This window comes from Callorhinchus milii, unplaced genomic scaffold (genome assembly GCF_018977255.1).
Source record: "Callorhinchus milii isolate IMCB2004 unplaced genomic scaffold, IMCB_Cmil_1.0 Scaffold2, whole genome shotgun sequence".
NCBI classification, from domain to species: Eukaryota; Metazoa; Chordata; class Chondrichthyes; order Chimaeriformes; family Callorhinchidae; genus Callorhinchus; species Callorhinchus milii.
The window spans coordinates 34,663,589-34,686,672 of NW_024704743.1; the positions used below are offsets into that span (position 1 = coordinate 34,663,589).

Consider the following 23,084-nt stretch of genomic DNA (forward strand, 5'->3'; position numbering starts at 1 on the left):
CCCTCCCCTCACCCTGACCATTTCCCCCCTGCTCGGGTCCTGACCCAACTGTACAGCTCCTTGGGACGTCCTCCTGACGTGAAAGGCGCTCTCTAAATGGAATCTTGTTGTTGTTGTTGTTGTATCTGGATCTTTAATGTCTCCCTGAAGAGCAGGCAGACCGCATCGGAACAAACAGATGGTATAGGTTAATGCACAGATTAAAATATCATTTTAATTGATTAATACTTTTTCAAATAAAATACATTTGAAGACACATTGTATAAAACAATTTAGACTTCAATAATTTACTATTTACATGAAGCAAAAATAGTAAGTTAGTAGATATTTGTTTAAAAGGCGCTTGTAGAAGAGAATGTGCATGTGTGTGTGTGTATTCCCTGCAGCAGCAGCAATACTGTGAGGAGCAGCCTCTTAGACTAAGGCATAGGCACCATAGCACCAATCGCTCGAGCTTTTCATTCGTAGCCGGTTCTGTCACAGTTCTGTCTACCTACCTCAAAGTGAACACTTGCTAGATACTCTGCGGTGGCTTTGTAATGAAAACTGGAATAGAAATTGTCACAAAACATCAGGATCCACCCATTCTTCCTGGTCCCAAAATACTTGACATCGAAGATAGTCTAACTTTTCTCACTTTCCACTCTGTAAGGATGGTGTCCAGTCTTAGGACTTCACTTGGAATCAATCACATGACGATCCTAAATCCTTCCCAGTTCTTGCACAAACTTCTTTTTTTCTCCTTACAAACAGGTCTGAGGACACAATGTGCTTTGAAATAATATGGCTACAGCTCCTAAAGTTGTACAATGGGACCTTTATCCTCAGAAGCTGCTGTTTAAAGACTATAACTCTGTAATTATTGTGATGATTTTTCTTCCATGAAGGAGATGCCCTTTTCTTTTCCTGTTGACCTTGGTCGCGTGGATCTCTGTATCACAAGGATCATACACGAGGACTCCAGAGTGCACAGGTTCACACTTTCAATCAGTGTCGCTTTTCAAATGTCAATTCGTTTTTCTGTAAACATTTCAGTGACAAACTGAAAAAAGGCCGAATCCCTGGGAAATTGGACCAGCCAAACAAGCTGCTGAGAGAGGTGTCAAAGGTGAAAGTTCATGCTTCAATTGAGGATTGGGGGCAGGGAGGGGGAGGATTGAGAAAGAGCCATCCTCTGATTAAATAAATCCTCTAATAGAATCATTCCAAAATATCTGTCTCAAAAGGAACAAGCTGGTAGTAGGACAAGTTTGTGACATAGGCACTAGGGTCACTGATCTCAGCCTCGGCAGAATATTCACTTCCATTTTCAAAGCTGGAAGACAAGTTTCAGTTAGTGTCAGTGTGGGTTGAAAGCATGTGACAAGGCGCATAATGAATCAAATACACTGAGCGCAGATGAACGAAGATGCCTCTGTGAATAGTCTCTCCACCCACGATTTACACTCTCTCTTTCTCTCTCTCGCTCTAGAGACCAGATTTTTCTGATATTCTCCCTTCCCCCTCTCGTGAGGCCTCTTAATTCTGCTGGTATGGTTTCCTGGGAACTGCCAACTCTCCCCAAGTGTTCATTATTCATGTCTGAGACTTGAAGTTGAATGTTATCAGTTTATTAAAATGTGGCTGGTTATGTAAGCACCCCAAGACACAGCCTGCGTGATGGGCGCTACAGAAATGCATGTTGTTGTCGGTGATGAACTGAAGCTAAACCTTGCTTGCCATAATTTACATCTCTGATGGGGTGAAGTGGTGGATGGAGAAGTTATGCTAAATAGTGATTAGTAGTGGGAACCTGGAATGAGTTTCACCCTCCCTAACCTGAAGTCTGAGACCACCCATACTGAGACCAGCAAGTTCAAATCCAAGGCATCACATGTGGACCTCTCTGCTAATAATTATAATAATACTTACATTTGGTATAGTGCCTTTCACAACAGGAATATGTTTCAAAGCACTTTGAAGGATATACTGTAAAATGCAATGACTGTGTGTTTTGTGGGTGAACACAGCCACACATTTGCACACAACAGTGCTCCATAAACAGCCATGACTGACCAATTTTATTTGGGCAATTGTTGGCCAGGACACCAGGAGAAACTCCCCTCTCTTTTTGAATAGTGTTACGGGATCTTTAATGTCCATATGAATGGGCAGATGGAGCAGGGGCTCAATTTAACGCCTCATCCGAAGGACAGTTTGAAATATGAATGCTTCACTGTGTTAAATCTACCTCTCCTATAACCATCATATCTTCCCACTGATTTAAAATGATCTTTATCTCTTTTGATGACACTTCTGCACACATTAACCGATGAAGCAGTGAGTCAAATGAGCTGGTCCCAGTTATCTCTGCCAGTACTGTTCACTGACCCACCACTAGGAAGTGTGCGATATGTGTCATTCCTTGGTTGCCTCACCTCCATTCTGTGTTTCCACAGCACTTAACCAACCTGACCTATCAGAGATCATAGGTGCTAACGTACAAAACACACAGTCACTCCACTTTACAGTAAATCTTGTGAAACACTTTTGAGATATCTTCCTGACATGAAAGTCACAATTTTCTTTATCAGCTTAAATGTGGCTCCACGTCCCTGATCCCCATGTCAGTTCTGCAATTGTACAGTGTGAAACCAGAGGGAAGTTCGATGAGGTGGCACTGGTCTGTTTGGAGCTTTCTCTGCCAGTATCATCTCTCTGGGTACATTTTCATCTGCTCGCTAAGTTCTGTGACAGTTAACACTGAATCTGGCTGTGTGGAACAGAAGGCTGCTTCACAGTCCTGCAGGGCGGTCACACGTACAGTCTTTGCGCCAGCCCTTACACAGCTAAATCACAGCCTTACAATAAAATGATAATGATTACGGTTTATCCTAATCAGTTATGCTTCATTTCAAACTTCAAAAGGTTGTAGAGAAGCATAACTATGATTAGGATGAAGCATAAATTCTATTCATTTCAAAATGCCAATCACAACTGGTTTACTACAGAGTGTGTTAGCAGTTTCCATCATGCTCTATTTTTGTTTCTCCCTTTAATATTCTCCCTTTCTCCGGTCCACCTCTCCTTAACGCATTCTCTTGGGCTAAGGGTTAGTTTCATAGTCACTAGAGCATCCAAGTAACTATTCTTCATGAGTGAGTCTAGACCAAGAGTGAGTCAGTACAACTTTTTAAATACACACCCAGCCTGTCCTTGCCCATCATCCACCCACACAAAATTTCCAGCAGGAATAGCTGGATTGTCATCAGGAGCAGGAATTCTGTTAGAAGTTCTTTGTGCTAGCATGGCAGGCTGTGGCCACTTATAGCACCCACAACAGCAACTTTATTTCAGTGATCCCACTCTATTAGTTGGACTTTTGCTGAGATCCGGGCTGTCAGGGCAAAGCCTGCAATAGGCTAGTTGTCCAGCAGCAATACGGGAGATGTGGCCATAAAGTATCGCTCTCTGTAGTGCTTTGTGACTGAGCCATCAGATCCTTGGCAGTGACTCCTGACCTATAAATGGTTACACTGATCACTGGGCAACATGTGGTGACAACACGCAATGACAATGTGTGATTGCAATACGCAATGACAACATGTGATGATATTACTGTTGACAATGTGCCATGACAACACCATTAACAACATGCAATGACTTGTATGCAACAGTGGAATTCAGTTAGTGAAGGCTGGAAATGGCGCCAAAGATCACGTGGTCTGACATTCCAGTACAGTTCTCAGCCTCCGCTAGTCTTATTTCACTGCAGCCCTGAAATCCCTTGGGGGTTTCAGCGGTGAAGGAGCATGTGGTAGACATTGTGTTGTTTGGACTGCAATGATACCTGGTCTGCAAACATGAATGGAAAGACAATATTATGTTGTAAAGTAAAATATGCAATGTTAAGAAGCCTCCACCTGGGGGCAATCTTCTTACAATCCCACTCCCAGCCTAACACATCAGGAGTGTCACACCTCCTTCTACACAAACTGGAAATGTAGCTCTTCATTTAATAACCTCTCTATTCTCAGTTTCAGCTCAGACACTAATGTAAAGTCATCAATAGCCTGACATTGTTGTCAGATCTCCTTTGACCAGCTGAGGGTCTACTGATGTCCGTAAACTGCTCTAGATTTGGTCTATCCATCCTGAATAATATCAGGCACCTCATTGTTGCCTGTCTGTTATCCTATTGAAACTAGTTTTTCAGTCACTCGGTAAACATGAGCTATTACACGAGGTTAAAGCTCTATACTCACAGGGCTTCAGTGGCATCTGTTGCTATGATCTGGTCTTTCCCATTTGGAATACTGTGGTCAAACACAATGGTTTCCGTGTTCGCCAAACAGAACCCATTGGAGCGCATAATTTCTGTGCAGAAACAAAATAGAAGATGAAATGAAAACAATCCCATAATATTCAGACACAGGTCATAACATTCTGGAGAATCAACGCCCTCCTAGATTCATAAAGTGAAGGGAAGCCTGACTTAATAGGATGAAAACTGTGAAATTTTACCTGAGATTTTTTGTGACACTGAATATAAGCAAAAGAAAACCTTGAACAAAGCATAAGTTAGTGAATCATTATTCCTATTCAAAGTTTTTAACTAAGGCAGGACCAGCACTATAATGAGAATGTGAATCAAGGACTCAAAGGATGACGTGGATAGCTCTGATTTAATGGTTAGGAGTTTCACTACATTGATGGCAAAATAATGAGGTCAAAATGCTTTGGGTTGGGGTGAACAAGACTGATTCGGAAACCTCAGATGCCTGGTGTGAGACATAGGAATGTCAACTGAGTGGAGCAGTGTGGATGTGCCTCTGAGTAATGAATTCAGGAGCATTTTGGGGCAGATATTTTATCATCACAAAGAGATATTTTTTCTATGTATGACTGCATGCTGTAACCGTTCTTGGTATAGCTGATGCCGACACATCATCATTATCAGGAGCAGAGTTCTCATCTGCCATCACTGACATCCTCATTGTGATTGTCTAGGGTTGAAATCTTTTCCCAAGTGCAAAACCAAATGGGACACAGCAGGGCAGAGAGAAGGATTATTTTATGAGTACAGTATTTACCATTTCTTAGTCTATGATATAGTTCACTGAAAATATAATAACCTATATGGGACGAGAGAGATCTCGCAAGTTGCTGTGCCTACATAGGGTTGGGATTAAAGAATCGTAATCTAGGCTGACAATCCAGTGCAGGGTTTGCTGCAATATTGAAAATGATGTCCTTTGAATGAGATATTAAACTGAGGTTCCATCTGCCTTTTCAGGTGAATGTTAAAAAAAAACAGAAGGGAGTTTCTCCCGGTGTCCTGGCTAACAATCTACAATAAACAATTATCATTCACTCTATGGCTATTTGTGGGACATTGCTGTGCGCAAATTGGTGCCACAGTCGTCTGCAAATACACAATGACTACACTTTACAGTAAATAACTCTGATGTGCTTTGTGATATTTTGTCATTATAAGAGCTATATCAGGTATAAGAATTATTATTATTATTTGTCCTGAAGAATCTTTTCCAGCAGAGAGGTACTATTACTATCATCATGTCCAAAGGAGCACTTTTTCAACACTAATTGTCAGTTGTAGCATTAGTTACACAGAATATAAAATTTTGAGTGCGGCGATGGGGTCTGAATTACAATATTCACAATTTGTAATTGTTGTGTTAATTGTGGTTTCCAGTTTGTGATGATAAGAAGATTCTTGATTTCTCAGATTTTCAAAACCACTAATTGTGAATCCCAAAAATCAACAGGTGAGGAAAATGGGATGTATAACGTGGGTTGGGTGAACCATATATGCCTAGCCAAGAAGCCCCCAAATAAAATTGGTCATTCAAATCATGGCTGTTTGTAGGATATTGCTGTGTGCAAATTCCTACAAAGTAAAAGTCACTCTGTAGTAGATCATGCAAAGAGCTTTGAGACATCCTCCTGACGTGATAAAGCACTATATCAAATGCAAGGAATTATTATTATGTAGTAATAATGCAACATGGTAGAAAAGATGTTGGTTCCTCTACTTAAAGGAGTGCTATCTCCCTGCAAAAAATGTTTAGTAAACTTATTTTTGATTTGTGGAGAGAAGAGGCAGATTAGCCGTTTATTATCTCGTTGTTCTATTTCACTTCAGAAAACTTCAGAATGCAATATGTGTGTGTTTTTCAGCATTGCTCTATTGAGCCGCACCACAAGTTTGGACAGAAGATGGCGCTAATCTATCTGAAAACAAATCCTCAAATTCGTTGCCCCGCAGAAAACAGCAAGCAAATGAGCCAAAGAAACAGATATTGAATGTGAAGTCTCCAAACTGATATTTTTTGGGTTACCTTTATAGTTTTCATACAACATTTAACTACAGCAGAATTCAGAGCTTTTTCACAACAAGCCCAGTACTGCATTCACCGTTTCGCCCACAAATATACAGTCCATTCACTTTACAGCATATTCTGTGAAGAGCTTTGAAACGTCTAGAAGACATGAAAAGCGCTATAGCAAATGCAAGGATTATTATTATTATAAATTAGAATCTGAATAAGCAAGATCTCTGGAATATATAACAATGGTATAGCACCTTTTCACGTCATCGAGATGTCTCAAAGCGCTTCATAGTGTTTACTGTGAAGTGTAATAACTGTATATTTGGAGGCAAATGTGGTAGCCAATTTGTACAGCCAATTGTACACTGTCACAGTCAATGTCACTCTGATATAGCTGCTTGAAGGCATACTGCAGTCTAGGATGTATTCTTTTCTGCTCCAGCCTCACGTAATGTGGAGTCCTGTAGCATATTGGTTAGAACATTTGCCTCGCAAGCAAGAGAATCTGGGTTCAATTCCTTGTAGTAAGTAGGAACCCAGTTGTTAAGTGATTGGCAGATCGCTTTCTCAGGCATGATAATCCCTTAATTAAAACTAATAAGATAAAATAAATAATTTGGTCACTCAATCCATGATTGTTTGTGGGACACTGCTCTGCGCAATTGGCTGCCGTGTTTCGCCCACAAATATAGCAACAACAACTTGGATTTATATATATAGCGTCCTCCACTCCGGACGGCGTCTCAGAGCGCTTCACAGTAACGGATCCCGGGGCCGAGCCAGGGGGAGGGGGAGGAAGGTGACCAAAGGCGCAGTTGAAAAGAAAGGTCTTCACCCGAGACCTGAAAAGAGGAAGAGAGGGAGCAAGACGAAGGGAGTGAGGAAGGGAGTTCCAGAGCCTCGGGACGCGATGGCTGAAGGGACGGCCGCCGAGGGTGGAGCAAAGGACTTGGGGGACAAGGAAGAGGCCATATCTGGTGGAACGAAGGGAACGGGCACTGTTGTGAGGAGAGAGGTCAGAGAAGTAGGGGTGGGTGCAGAGAGTGGAGGGATTTGAAAACAAGATCAATTCACTTTACAGCATATTCTGAGAAGTTCATTGAGACATCTCGAAGATGTGATAAGGCGCTACATCAAAAAAAGCAAGGTTTTTTTTATAGCAATGTCCCACAAACAGTTATAAAGTGAATAATCAATTTGTTATTTAGAAGATTGTTGGCCAGAACACCTGGAGAACATCATCCTGGCTGCTCCTTTGCTCAGAAAACTCGACCTACTTTATGTCCCCCACCCTATCTGACTCTTCACTGGCAGGTGAACTTTCTGCCATTTTCCTCCGCTCCCTGGAACTCCTCTGATTCAAACCCTCCTCCCCTCATTTAAAGCATGTCTCAAGACCTACCTCTTTGACCGCGCTTTGGGTCATCTATCCCCCTCAGCTCCCATCCCCAGCTAAAGTGCTCATCCAGCTTTGTCAAGTGCTTTGAGATGTCCTACTGATGTGAAAGGCGCAATGTAAATAGTTTTATATTTGTATTAAATAAACAAATGTCCTCAAATCTTTAATGAGATGATAGAAATCCAGAATTGAACAGCCTAAAGGGAGGAACAATTCGCCAGAAGTCAAATGGGTGTTCAACTCCAAACCAGTTATTCACTATGGGGTCAAAAAATACTAGAAATTCTGTAAACCGTGATAATTATCACATCAAATACAGCAAATTGTCCCCCAATAACATCTAATCCACCAATTGGCCACCACTTTGCTAAACCCACTAGGACACTTCAACAACAACCCTAATTTATATAGCGCCCTTCATGTGGCAGCATCTCGGACATCTCTGAAAGACCAGACGAAACTTCACGTGTTTCACTCACCAGATATTTTGACTGGGCTTTGGAAGCTCATCTGAATCTTCTGTATGCTGTCATTTTTTAACACTTGGTCTATTGATGACCTTTCAAAGAAGGTGAGGACAACCTCTGACCTGGAATACTGAGCAAAGAGGCAGAGAGTTAGTAAGTGCTCGAGATCGACAGAAAAACAACCATGGTAAATAGAGTAACATTTATTTACCCAAATCAAGTGTACGTGATATGACAAATATGATTGGTGATAATTATTTCATTCCTTTATATCCATTTACAACTTATTGAAAAATCCTGTTAAGAAATTCTGCAATTAAAACCCCACTGTTATATTTTTACCACATAATAATTAATGCCTGTTTTATATGGCTCACGTCAGCGCCTCCGCACCTCAGGCGCTGACACCATCAGCATCCAAGGCTGCACTCTCCACCTCTCAAAGCCAGTCAGGAACCTCGGGGTTCTGTTCGACCCTGAGCTGTCTTTTCTCCCTCACATCCGCACCACAACTGGCACCGCCTTCCATCACCTCCGGAACATCGCCAGACTACGGCATTACCTCACCCCTCACGCTGCTGAAACCCTGGTCCACGCCTTTGTCACCTCAAGGCTGGACTATGGGAACTCTCTCCTCGCCGGCCTTCCCGCCACCTCCCTCCACAAGCTGCAGGTCATTCAGAACTCTGCAGCTCGTGTACTGTCCCGCACCAGGCTTCGGGACCACATCACTCCCACCCTCGCTCGCCTCCACTGGCTCCCCATCCCCCAGAGGATTGATTTCAAGATCCTCATCCTCACCTACAAGGCCATTCACGGCCTTGCTCCCTCCTTCCTCTCCAACCTACTATCCCCTACCTACCTGCCCGTACCCTCCGTTCCTCTGGCTCCGGTCTGCTCCACGTCCCCCGCCCCAACCGCCCTACCATCGGTGGTCGGGCCTTCAGCCTCTCAGCCCCCAGGCTCTGGAACTCCATCCCCCAGTGCCTTCGCCTTGCTTCCTCCCTTTCCTCCTTCAAGGCCGGTCTCAAAACCTTTCTCTTTGACCGAGCCTTCAGCTCCCCTCTCGACTCTCTTCCCCCTCCTCGCTCCCTCCCTTCCCTCCCCTCACCCTGACCATTTACCCCCTCCTCGCTCCCTCCCTTCCCTCCCCTCACCCTGACCATTTCCCCCCTGTTTGGGTCATGACCCAACTGTGCAGCGCCTTGGGACGTCCTCCTGACGTGAAAGGCGCTTTATAAATGGAATCTTGTTGTTGTTGTTGTTGTTGTAGTCTAAGTTGACACTTCAGTGCAGTATTAGGGGAGCACTGTACTGTCAGAAATTCCGTCCTTTGGCTGAGACACTAAATCAAGGTCCTGTCCATTTTTTTCATTGCACTATTCAAAAAGAGAAACAAGTTTCTTTTGGCAACCTGGCCAACCAATGCCCCAGATAAGTTAGTCTTTCACTTAATGGCTGTTTGTGAGACATTGATGGGTGCAAACTAGATATTGTATTTACCAACAAAATAGTTTACAGAAGACTTCTGTGAAAACTTTCCTTTAGTCTATGGTAAAATTAACTAAAAATGTAATAACCTGAATGGTTTTGCAAGTTGGCGTGATTTGCAAGGGGTTGGGCCTTGCACTAAGCTGACACTGCAGTGCAATGTTGCAAATGCTGTTCTTCAGATGAGATGTTAACCCGAGGTCCCAGCTGTCTGTTCATGTTTATGTTAAAGATCCTGTGATGCTAGTTGAAAAAGGAGGGAGTTTCTCCTGGTGCCCTGGCCAACAATTCTCCAGATTAAAAAAATGATCATTCCCTTCATAGCTTGTTGTGGAACATTGCTGCGTGGAAACTGATTGCTGTGTTTGCCAACAAATTACAGCTGCTGCACTTTACAGAAAGCTTTGCAACGTTTCAACGTGATAAGGCATCATATCAACTGCAAGGATTATACATTACAGAACACATATCTCAAAAAACCTATAACGTTGGAATTATATTCAAATTGTTCCATTATGCTCTTACAAAATATTTGTAAGACTCTTTAAACTGGTTACTAAGCTATTATTCTGGTCCCACCCATTCTCTCATTCTGAGTAACGATGAGCTCAGAAATTCTGGGATGAGACATATTCTGTAATACTCAGACAGTTAATACCATTCAGAATTATCTTACGCACTAAGAAAGAGGCATCTCGATAGAGCAAGACTTACTTTACAGGGTAAGCTAATTATAATCTTCAGCACTTTCTCCACTTCGTTCAGTCTTGCTTCAATATCACGAGCCTCCTTCACTGCAACTAATCCTGGAAGGGAAAAGAAATGCAATATAAGACGCAATATAAACTCCAGGAACTGACTGCTACCAAACATTCGCACACATCACCATCAAACAGTACGATTTACAGGTGATGATTCTGCAATTAAAGAATTCAAGTAAAGAAGAAGGTGTGCTTTCATAGACACTGTTGGGGTAAAATTCCACCTTGAGCTAAATTTACTCTTATTAATGTAGCATTTCAGAGCATGCAGAATTCGGCAAATTGTTGTATGCAGATTTGACTTTGAAGACCATTTCTATAGATCTTTAAACAACTAGCAGGACAAAAAAACTATTTCAAAGTTAAAGGTCTCCCAAATAGGAAAGTGAATCACGAGTGTCTCGTCTACAGCACGTCTGAGGCAGAGCATTCTACGTTTCCACAACTCTTCCTGAATAAGCTCATGTTATTTCTCAACCAAACAAGACTGAACAAGGTATAAATAAGTACATGGCCAAATGTTGTATTGGCCACAGCTCCTTGGGAACGCCATTCACTGTGAAATCATCCTTTCCTGTTTGCTGCTCTGATACACCTTTATATCATCACAAACATTAATTTGGTAACGTTGTGACCAACTAGGGGGAGTGGAGATAAGCAGGATCTCTTCGAAGCTGAACTGGCTCCAAGGAGATTTGTTCAGTAACAGAGTGTTAACATCAATCTTGGGAATTTCCATGTATAGGTGGGATAGATGGAACTTTCAATTTGGTTTGGATACTCTTAAGCATGGGTTTCCACACGTATCAGACACCCAGCTGACCAAAAAACATTAGTAATATAATGTTCCTGCACAAGACAATTGATTGTGCTTTAAAATCAACATTCACAGACCAAACATAAGATCTTGTACTGATTTAGAGTCATTCTGCAAATCTATTTATACATTCTCTATTGGAAAGACCGATGTCATTAACTTTCCATACTTTTAATTATTTACAGTGAAACAAACTTCAAGTTTCAATTCAAAGCAATGGAAAATACACATCCGCTCACTCAATGACACTTGTTATGGGTTCCAATGAGGGTTCCAAATGCCTTAGTGGGTATGGGCACTGCTCAATGTAGTGTTAATGATAATAATCCTTGCATTTGATATAGCGCTTTTCACATCTTCTAGATGTCTCAAAGTGCTTCACAGAATAGACTGTAAAGTGAATTGACTGTATATTTGTGGGCGAAACGCGGCAGCCAATTGCGCACAGCAATGTCCCACAAACAGTCGTGGATTGAAAATGACCAATTTATTATTGTTTTGTTTTGGAGGGATTATTATTAGGGGTGTGGAATAAGGAAACTTGCCCAAGGTTTCACCCTGCCTGGAATTGAACCCAGGTGTCTCGCTTGCAATGCGAGTGCTCTAACCAATGAGCTACAGGACTCCAAAGGTTAAGGTTTGATCCCTGGTTTATCTGAAGTTGGGTTGATCTCAGTCAGGCAATAGTTGGTTTTGATGTTCCTTTGGTTAGTGAGGAGGAAATAATCAACAAGTATCTCTGCTTCTGAACAATATCCATTGATTCCTGGGTGGGTGGGGACAGGACTGAGCTCAGCTCTGACGCCACCGTAGTTAAATAGCCTATCAACTAGCTCCTTGTTTTGGCAATAATGAAGAATGACAGAGAAGCCTGAACACAGTGAGTGCTTCAGTGGGTCACTGCTCTCATTTACTAAAGAGAAGTGAGTGATTAAACATCCTCTAATCCTTTGGCAACTTCATTCTCATGAGAAGAAAGGGAGAGTGGGGAGTGGCTTTCTGCTGCTCTTGTCCATCTGATTCAACCACACCCCATGCACAGGTCAGCTCAACAACTCATTCTTCATCTGATTGTCAGTTGACAGGATGCCTCACAAGTGATTCATAGGAATAAGCTTGTGATTGCTATCGTCACACACAGCCAACCACATATTGTCGACTAAACCAAATCATTCAGTCATCTGTCCGGCCCACAAAATCAGGAATTTCTGGCTTGTAATCTGCAAATTCCTGACTGCAAACAAGCCTGTTGTTCTGGAGAGCCTCTGATGATGCAAGCCTAGAGAATTTCTGAGAAGCTTTTAAAAGCTCCTCTTTGATGATTGCACTTTTAACGGATAATTGTTGTCTCTCCTTAGGTTTGTTTCAGGGCAGAGAGTGTTTTGGATCAATCAGAGAGTCCATTGTCTTTGTCCTGGCGTAGATTTGGGGGTCTAAAACACAACAAATTCAAACTTTTTTTTCATGATGATTGTGATTCACAAACAATTGATTTCCTCCAGGAACGTGACCCATGAGCAATTCACTCCTATGAGATCCACCTTCGGGTTGGAGTCCTGCAGTCTGCATATTTCCTGTTAATGAAAGGAATTTGCATTTGTGACCTGGAGTCCTTATTAAGAAATCTTTAAATTGATGGTTTAAATTGACACTTGTCGGATCCCCTCTCCTATATCACTTTACTTTTTATATTTTTTCCTGCTCCAATTTTCTTCCCATTTGTTTTTATCAGCCAGGAGTCTGGGACACACCAAAACTGCTGTTATGATTTCTGAGTCAAACCGGGTTAGTCTTCAGAGTCTCAAGGTCCAAGCTATACCTCGCAGAAACAGAGTTTTTGCTTGGACAATTCTGGAGTGCACAACCTTACCTGGGCAAGCATATGCCCTCTGCTTGCCTCAGTTTGAGAACAAAGACACAGATTGACAGAAGCCAAGACATTATGTGCCTCAAACACACAATACTGCTAAACTGAATCCTACCCTCACCAATATCCACACCCACCCATTTCCTCGCAGGGATCACTGGATAGTGATCCGGAGCAAAATTCTGTTTTATTTTACCAGGGCACTGATATTGATCTGATATATATTTGGATCCTTGTTTGCAGATCAGACCCCAGTGCAATTCTTGAGCATAAGACTGAAATCAGGCAAATGCATAAATAGGCAGCATGAAAACTGCATGATCAGGATTTCCATAGATTATTTACATATATACTTAAAATTGTAATTGAACCTCCACCCATATAATTACTGCTTTTGCAAATAATCTGCAGCTAAACCTCTTTTGTGCATAAAACGTGACCTGTAAGACGTGGCTGGTCTAACATTTCACCTACCAAGGGTGAGGACAATGCAGAGGAGAAAGAAAGGTAGCAAAGTGTACTTCACAAAGAAAAGTAATTATATGCACTTGACAAAGAAAGGTAACAATGAATACTTCACAAAAAAAAGGAAGAAAATACGCTTCTTTGTGTTCACTTCAACCCACGACTGTTTGTGGGACACTTCTGTGCGCAATTGGCTGCCGCATTTTGCCCACAAATACACAGTCAATTCACTTTACAGTCTATTCTGTGAAGTGCTTTGAGATGTCTAGAAGACATGAAAAGCGCTACATCAAATGCAAGGATTATTATTCTTTTATTATTGTTTGTTTGCATAGAAGAAAGTCACTAAACCTGACAGTCATTACTGTAAAGCGCCCACAGATATTTTAACGTACGTTATAAAACTGAAAACATCCTAAATTACAGTGATGTTTTCAAGTGCAGCACACACAACTAATTGTGGCACTTTGTGTGATTCCAATACTATGGGGAGGAGCGGGGAGCTATGTTAAAAGCTGGTACAGAAATTATAATAAGCAGTGAGGAGCAATAAAGTGTGACTTCATTCACAACTCCTATTTTTATAGTTCTGTTTGAAAATGCAAATCAGCATCTGGATGTTTTTTCTGTTCCTGGTGAGAGTGGTTAAGTCTCCAGTAATAAGCTGAAAGCTGAATCTCTCAACATGCGTCAATGAGACTTTTTTCTTCCCTTGGAACAACTTTGGCTATGATTCAGTTATAACATGTAAAATTGGCTTCTTTTACAAGTTTTTAACTGAATCATTCATAGCCAAAGTTGCCCCACACTAGCTCTGCTCCCAGCACACCTTTGACCATTACTGAAACCGTTGTTCTGCGTTTTACTCATTAGGTAACACTCTCACCTCTGGTTCTCGAAGCCATAGATTGGGACTTCAGCTCAAAGTCTCAGGTGACTCTCTAATGCATCTTTGATTTCTCAAACACTGTCTTCTCAATCTCACCTGTCCAGCTAGGGGAGGCAGGAAAAATTTGAGGCTGGGATGATCCATAATGCTCTCATCTGCCCCACAAGAGGCCACAAACTATTCACGAAGGCCTTGAAACAGAGCTTCACTAGCCTCAGAGATATAGTATGAAATAACCAGACTCAGTCCGGTACTTGAGCAGAAGTCTAGATGGGGTGATAGGGTCACAGAGCCTGGTGTGGGAGAGGACACAGGCTGCAGAGTTCTGGATGATCTGCAGCCTATAGAGGGAGGAGTTGGGGAGGCTGATTAGCAAGGAGTTTGCATAGTCAAGCCTGGATGTTCTGAATGTGTGTATGAGTGTTTCGGTGGCCTGCGATGTGAGATGTTGCGGATGTGAGGGAAGGCAGAGCGGGTCATGGCACAGATGCGGGGTAGAAAGGATAGTTGAGGGTCAAACAAGAAGCCAAGGTTCCAGACTGGCTTAGTAAGGTGGAGTGTGCAACCATGGATGGTGATGCTGTCAGTGCCTGAAGTGAGAAGGCGTTGACAGGAGCCAAGATAGAGTATACCCTAAAGTGAATTGACTGTATTTTGTGGTAAAACGTGACAACTTATTACGCACAGCAGTGTCCCACAAACCGTCATGGATTGAGTGATCACGTTATTTAAAAAGGGACTAATGCCCCCAAAAAGCGATCCACCAATCAACTAACAATCAGGTTCCTACTTACTACAAGGTAAACAGAGGCGTGTGGAGTAAGGAAACTTGCCTAACGTTTTGCCCTGCCAGGAATCGAACCTGGTCCTCTCGTTTGCGACCGAGTACTGTAACCAATACGCTACAGATCTCCAGCATATGACATTTTCAAAACATCTTGAAATCAATTTGGGAGAAAAATCTTGAATCACAGTGAGCTACTATCCAATCTTAAAGTGACTAGATCATTAAGCAGTGCTGTAGACATTAAGATAGTGAAGCATTCAGTCCAATAGTGATTTACCATTTTGTTTCCAGGCTTGGAGCAAAAATACATATTAATACATATTAATCTGGTCAACCCAGCCCTATGTCATTTATCCCTTATGGAAAATGTGTAACAGTACACTTTCAAAATGAAAACATCAGGATAAAGTTAGATTTATTTACAACACATAAGTATTGTAAGTCACTTTGTCAATATTGCCTCCAGTGAATGTTTAATTTATAAATTGAGGGATGTAGGTCGTTCAAAACATTTCATTGCTGAAGCACTTTTAATTGGTCTTTTGAGTCAATAGGATATCTCACCATGAGGGTGCATTTTAAAACCAAGCATTTACCATGTATTGCATTGAACATCAACATCCTCTCCTCTTCGTTCTGCCTAACTACCGGTTTCTAAATCATTTTATTTTTCAATGAGAGCTACTGATGACATCAACCCAACCAAAATTCTCACCACTCAACTTCAACTGACTTAAAGGAAATACTCATGCTGACTGTTCGGAGCTGAATTAGCACTATTAACATTCTAATCATACAACCCAGAATGATTCAGTATATACTGCATATATGGATCTGATGAGCATTAATAACAATATATACACACATTCATGTATGATTCAATATCAATGGTATTTCAATATTACAATAATAAGAGGTTGTCAAGAAGAAAGTCAAAATTCTAAAGGACACAATATGAAGTGAAAAAGAGGAGGTTTGGGAGGTTTTTAACATCAAGGGCTTTAATAATATGCCGTCCAACATCCAACACACGCCATGTGAGGTTCAGGACTTGGTAATTGCAAGGCAGAGGTTCTGGATAGGTTCATGGGAGTGAAACAAATACAACACTGTAATGAACTGTACCCTAAGGTACTTAGAGGGACAAATCTCAGAGAAGAGTTATACAAATGTTAAAGAAACAAGTGATGAAGAATTACTAGATAAGCTTGAGCTCTTTAGCCTGGGAAAAATGTCCACCTCAAAGGGAGTTGGAGGAATACATAAAAGTAAATGCAAATCAAAGTAAATATTCTGGCAACAGAGTAAATAAGCATGCACAGGTTTAGGGTTGTGAATGGCAATTTTCGGTCAGACACCAAGAAGTATTTCTTACCCAGGAGGTAATCAACAGCTGGAATTAGTTACCAAAGGATAATGGTAGAGCCTAGGACATTCAACGTAAGAAACTGCTTGATATTGTAAAGGTGGTAGAGATAGAACAAGTACTCTGGAAGGATGAGTTCAAATGGGCTGAAATGTTTTCTTCATCTGAACCTCTTGTGCTCTTGTGTGTATAGAGCTGAATTAACAATAATATCATTATAACACTCAGAGATGATTCAGTATTGACTGTGTCTGTGAATTTTTGCTTCCCCACACTAGCAGACTCAACAATCCTTCCAAGTTACTTCCCTTCCTCCCCACCACCCACTTACTGTGTAAACCAAAATAGTTAAAACATTTACAGAACAACATGATGCTGATTTTAACCATATTTTCTTGAAAATTTGACATTCAGCACCTTGAGACGTTCTCCAGGTATGAAAGGCACTATACAAATACAATTTGTTGTTAATGTTGTACTTCAACTCACCAAGCCAGTCAGGAACCTAGGTGTTTTGTTCGACCATCAACTGTCTTTTCTTCCCCACATCCAAGCCTTGACCCGCTCTGCCTTCCCTCACCTCTGTAACATCGCCCGATTCCACCACTACCTCACCCCTCAGGCCACTGAAACTCTTGTTCATGCCTTCATCATCTCCAGGCTCGACTATGCAACGCCCTACTTGTCAGCCTTTCCAACTCCTCCCTCCACAGGCTGCAGATAATCCAGAACTCTGCAGCCTGTGTCCTCTCCCGCAGCAAACTCCGTGATCCCATCTCCTCCATTCTCGCCCGACTCCATTGGCTTCCTATCCTTCAGAGGATCCAGTTCACGATCCTGATCCTCACCTACAAAGCCCTCCATGGCATCACCCCACCCTACCTCTGCGACCACCTAACCCCCTACCAACCCGCCTGCTCCCTCTGCTCAGCCGGCTCTGTCCTGCTCCACGTCCCCGACCCACCCGCCCCACCATTGGCGGGACCATGCCATCTGTCACCCCCCTTCCCCTCCCCTCCTTTCTCCCCCCTGACCCCCGCTTGGGTCTGAAATGCTGTACACTGTTCAGCGCCTTGGGACGTACGCCCGACGTGAAAGGCACTATACAAATGTAATCTTGTTGTTGTTGTTCACTGGCAAAGAAATTTCACAATAAAATATCTAAACAGATCATCTGATAAAGGTGAGATGTTCCAATAGGATTCTTATCTCCTCCCAAACTATAAAATACACTTTACAGTAAATCCCGTGAAGCGCTTTGAAAGTTCCTCCTGATGTGAAAGAGGTTATATAAAATGCCTTTTTTTATTGCTTTATCTACTGTCTTAGGCACAAAAACTACCCTTGTAATCTCTTATTATTTTTCTTTGAGTTCTTATTTTCCTTTTAGGAAATAACACCATGGGTACAGTATATGGGTAGTTCAGGACATATGCGAATGCAACCGCAAGGAAGGTGGAAGGCGAACTAGATGGACCTTGGTCTTCTTTTCCTCTGGTATTTCTGACCTTCTTATGTTAATTTCCCTGAACTGGAAATGGAATGGAAAGACTGCTCAAAGATGCAGATGAGAAACTGAGAGTTTAACGTCTCATAGGCTAAATGTCTCTTTTGGGACCTTTTTATAGCTGGGCAGTGCTCGTTAAGTATAATTCAAAGTTTTTTGGGAGTGGGAGTGGGGGGGGGGGGGGGGGAAATAACTGGTGGAGAAAAACTGGCGAGGTAAAAGCTGCTGCTGTACGCAATACCACCAGTAGCCTCTCAGGGGCATCACTTGGCAGTCCATGGAGAGGTGGGGAGGAGGAAAGTCTGGTGTGTGGTCTGGGCTGAAAGTCTCAGCTTTCAAAACACCAGATGAGAAACACAGATTCGAGAGGATCAGCGCAAAGGAACATTTCTGCAAAGCAGATGTGTATCTCTGCAGATAAACAGAAGTAAGGGAGTCGATGATGTCCCCTAAAACTGTTCAGCAGAGGTTCGGGTCACACACGGGCTGTTTGGGTGCTTTTGCGCAAAGAAACGATTGGAAACGAATGATAAAAAAATTAAAAGGTGGTGTGTGTGGATGGGATCGGATTGCCCTGAGTGGCACTGAGCAGTGCATCGATAATTCAAAGGGGGGAGAGCATCTTCGGGAAAGTTATCACCGGAAAGACTGCTCTGCCACACAGCTCTCACATGCGTAAAGGATTTCGTATTTCCTTCGCAAGAGAGAGGAGAGAGAGAGAGAGAGAGAGAGGAAAAAAAACATCCACTGCAGTTCCCCGGAAAATAAATCCAGCAATTCCTCCTCTCGATCCGAATGCGCTCTCGACTGGATCCGCAGCTCTCGACGGCCCAAACCGGAGTCTGCACACAGTCTCGGAGCTTTTTGCAGAGCTGTCACAGGTCGTGCGGATCCTTCGCTGCTGCGGTTTGTGATCTTATGTTGTCAAATAAACTCCAAGGGCTGAGGTGTCCTTTGCCGATCGTTTTACACGAACAAATACAACGCGTGGTTTGGTTGAATTGTGTTATTATTATTTTTTTGATGCGTCTGTGTGTGTGTGTGTCTGTGTGTGTGTGTGTGTCTGTGTGTGTGTGTCTGTCTGTGTGTGTCTGTGTGTGTGTGTGTGTGTGTGGTGGGGGGGGGGGGGGGGGTGACAAGAGCTGCTATTAACTGTTCCCACACAGTGAATTTTACACAAGATTTTCGAAGCAAAACCCCCTTTTTCCTTCCCCTTCTCCTGCCACCGGTACTATAACTCGGTTTGGATAACACTCCCATCACTAGATCTGTGGGGGAGAGGAGGAGCAGTCGGTGGAACTGTTGCACTTCTTCTCTGAATGATTCCGAGCCACGAATCGCACTTTAACCCGAGTCAGAACCAGGACAGGAACAGCCACCGTGCGAGGCAACTCCCTAACTTTAAGCCCTTTTTTTAAAAAAAAAATAGCCGTCGTCGTCATTGTTTATTTGTTGCTTAAAAAAAAAACCCTCCCACTAAAAGTAATGAGACTTTTGGGTCCTGACCCAACTGTACAGCGCCTTGGGACGTCCTCCCGACGTGAAAGGCGCTCAATAAATGGAATCTTGTTGTTGTTGTTGTTGTTGTTGAGACGAGTTTGCTGTGTAACGCTGTCTGGGGGGTGTGGGGGGTGGGGGGTGGGGGGGGGTTACATGACTCTGTAACGTTTGCAAAAAAAAAAAGAAAAGAAATTAATCCAAACCTTGGACGAGGGGCGATCCGGAGAGCTGAGCCTGGTCCGCGGGGAAGGGGAAGGTCTCCAGTAACCTCTTGAAGACTCGGGTCAGGTCTGAGTAACTCCTGTGTAAGTAAAGCACATTCCTGTCCGACCACTCGCTCCGGATCTCGAAAAACTCCTCTTCCCTCCGGTTGACGATGAGTTTCCTGACGCCGTTCACCCAACAGTCCTTCACGTACATGTTGACCAGAGAGGTCCCTTCAAACACAGCCGACGCCATCCTCTAGCAACCCAGCATTTTGGAAGAAAAAAAGCCCACGGCGATTGATTCCCCTCCTCAGGTGTGTGTGTGTGTGTGTGTGTGTTTTTTTTTGGGGGGAAGAGAAATAAAAATTCCAATTCCGTGTTTTTTTTTTTTGGGGGGGGGGGGCGGGGATCGATCCCAACGAGCGTCAGCGCCCCAGAAGCTAAACTTCCCGAATGACAGCTTCCCGGGATCCGCTCAAACCGAAAGCCTCGAGAGGTCACTGCGCCCCCGTCTCCCGGTTCGAGCAACGCTCCCAAAAACGCTTCCCACAAAAGAACAGTGTGCGTCCAGCCCTCCCTTTTCCCTTCTCTCTCTCTCCCCCCCACACACACACACACTCACACACCCGCTCCCCCTCTCCAGTTGGAGGGCAGTGTCAATGTGGATGGATGGAGGAAGCTCAGGACGGATGTGCTCGAGTTGTTCCCCGATGCCCAGACTTTGCGGTGTGTGTGTCTGTGTGTGTGTCTGAGCCCCGGGACCCGGGACCTGCTGTCAGCGCTGAACTGTGCTGTTGGCCACTCGCGAGGCTCTGCTCCCCCTTCGCTTTGCTCAGCCCCCGCCCCCCCCCCCCCAGCCCTGCCCCACGGCGCCCCGCCCCCCCCCCCCAGCCCTGCCCCACGGAGCCCACGCCTCCCCCCTCCCCCGCTTCCAAAATGCTTCAACTTTTCCGCTCACACGTTGCTTCAGGGAAGCCAGTTCGCTCTCTTCCGCAGATTGCCTGACATCATTCCGAGGAATGCCTTCCCCTCTCTGTGTGTGTGTGTGTGTGTGTGTGAGAGAGAGTGTGTGTGTGAGAGTGTGTGAGAGAGAGTGTGAGAGTGTGAGTGTGTGTGTGTGAGTGTGTGTGTGTGAGTGTGAGAGAGAGTGTGAGAGTGTGTGTGTGTGAGAGTGTGAGAGTGTGTGTGTGTGAGAGAGAGAGTGTGTGAGAGAGAGTGTGAGAGTGTGAGTGTGTGTGTGTGAGTGTGAGAGAGTGTGAGAGAGAGTGTGTGTGTGTGAGAGAGTGTGTGTGAGAGTGTGTGAGAGTGTGTGTGTGTGAGAGTGTGTGAGAGAGAGAGAGTGTGTGTAAGAGAGTGTGTGTGTGTGAGAGTGTGTGTGTGTGTGAGAGAGAGTGTGTGTGAGTGTGTGTGTGAGAGTGTGTGTGAGAGAGTGTGAGTGTGTGTGTGAGAGAGTGTGTGTGTGAGAGAGTGTGTGTGTGTGTGTGTGAGAGTGTGTGTGAGAGTGTGTGTGTGAGAGAGTGTGTGAGTGTGTGGGGGGTGGGGGGGGGGAGATGCTGTTGAGCTGTTGGATTGAAACTACATCAGCTCAAGTCTGTGAAATACCAGGTTTTAAACCCTGCCCATCCGGAGAGCAAACACATCCTCACTACTTACTGTATTTTGAGAATTCACCTCATTGAAGGAAAACCTCTGAGAGAGCTCTGATCAAATCCAATGATGTGGCAAAATCTCCTCTAATTTAGCCTCTGGAACAAGCGAAAGACGGGTAAAGTCGGGCAGTTGTGCGCCACTGGAAAACATTGGCTGCTTGTTTATCACCTGTGTTAGTTACCTGGGGAATTGGCATGGCTGGAGCTCGTGTGTGGTGACTGACCTCTGGGGGGGGGGGGGGGGGGGGGTGTAAAACAAATCAATCGGCTTTTCTACAGTGAGACAGACACCTTGCAAAACGTGGACAAGGTGAACAGTGCAACCCAGGGAGCACAGGACTGCAGCCTCTCATTACCAAAGCAACCTCTTGCCAAATGTAACCAGAAGCTGGTACACATGCAGCGCTCCCACCGCCTTTCTTTACAGACCAGTTTGCAGGAGTTATGAAGGAGCCGTTTAAAAGGAAGAGTCAGATTAATATATGCACATTAATATATGCACATTAATATATGCACATTAATATATGCACATTAATATATGCACATTAATATATGCACATTAATATATGCACATGCTCTGGCGACTGAGTGAATGGGGACTAATGAAGTTGATAGGATTTTTTTTTCCCCCATTGGGTTCGGTAAGGATTGCCAGGATTATTATTGTTTGTTGTTGTGACTGTCGGGAGAGATGTTTTTTTGTCCCAGCCTCGGAGGATCCACAAGTGGAGTGGTTGTGGTTGGCTGTAATGAAGAGTTTCAGCAAACAGAGCAGTGTCACGGGGCTATCTTTAGCTGCCCCAGTGGATGGAGACAGATCAGCATTTCAATACTTAAAAGACCCGCAAGTTTCTCCGTAAAACAGTCCACAATTGTAGGCTTTGGGGGTTGAGCATCGAGACACGGTACACCAGTCTATATATAATTAATTGACGTGAGCTGAATGGGAAAAAAACAACACAATGGCTCAATAAATTACTTGTAACATTAGCAATGCTTACAGTGTTACTGTTAAAAGGAAAAGCTCCATTTCAAAATAATAATAGTAAATGATCCAAATGAACAACTGTCTGTGTTAGAATACGCTAAATTTATACCTTTCATTTGAAAAACTAACAGTAAGTCACAGAGGAATAAATTGAGGGGTGAAGGGTATCATCAACTGCCTCCTAAAAGACACAACGATTTGAGATGTGGGACTCACCTGCCTAATGTTCACTCCAGTTTCCTTTCAATTGGATCTGAACGGGTTCAAGTAGCTGGGGGGTATAGTAATAATAATTCTTGCATTTGATACAGCACCTTGTCACCTCACAGAAACATCTCAAAGCACTTCACAGGAATGAACAATTTTATCTGGAGGATTGTTGGCTAGGACCCTGGGAGAAACTCCCATAATATTGGAAATACAACAACAAAATTACATTTGTAAAGCACCTTTCACATGGGGAGGACGTCCCAAATAGTGCCAAGGGACCTTTAATCTCCATCTGAACAGGTAGACCAGACCTTGATTTAATGTCTCATCTGAAGGACAGCAGCTGTGACAATGCAGCTTCCCCCCCATTGAATTGGAGAATC

General features: G+C 43.5%; 1 protein-coding gene across 1 annotated transcript; it reads right to left on the minus strand.

Moving 5' to 3' along the window:
* Positions 1-212: 212 nt before the first annotated feature.
* pxdc1b (PX domain containing 1b) lies at positions 213-20,179 on the minus strand. The gene is made up of 5 exons (XM_007902638.2): positions 19,852-20,179; positions 10,404-10,495; positions 8,211-8,328; positions 4,245-4,356; positions 213-1,315 (listed from the first exon to the last, which is right to left on the minus strand). Exons 1-5 carry the CDS (start codon positions 20,105-20,107, stop codon positions 1,201-1,203), a joined length of 693 nt encoding a protein of 230 aa, XP_007900829.1. The 5' UTR covers positions 20,108-20,179; the 3' UTR covers positions 213-1,200.
* Between the last annotated feature and the right edge of the window lie 2,905 nt (positions 20,180-23,084).

Coding starts and splice junctions, on each gene's coding strand:
- pxdc1b (XM_007902638.2), bottom strand. CDS start 20,107: ATGGCGTCGGCTGTGTTTGAAGGGACCTCTCTGGTCAACATGTACGTG. Junction 4,357..8,210: donor AAGCCCAGTCAAAATATCTG/GTGAGTGAAACA, acceptor GTTTCTGCACAG/AAATTATGCGCTCCAATGGG. Junction 1,316..4,244: donor ACAGATGCCACTGAAGCCCT/GTGAGTATAGAG, acceptor CTTGTCTTCCAG/CTTTGAAAATGGAAGTGAAT.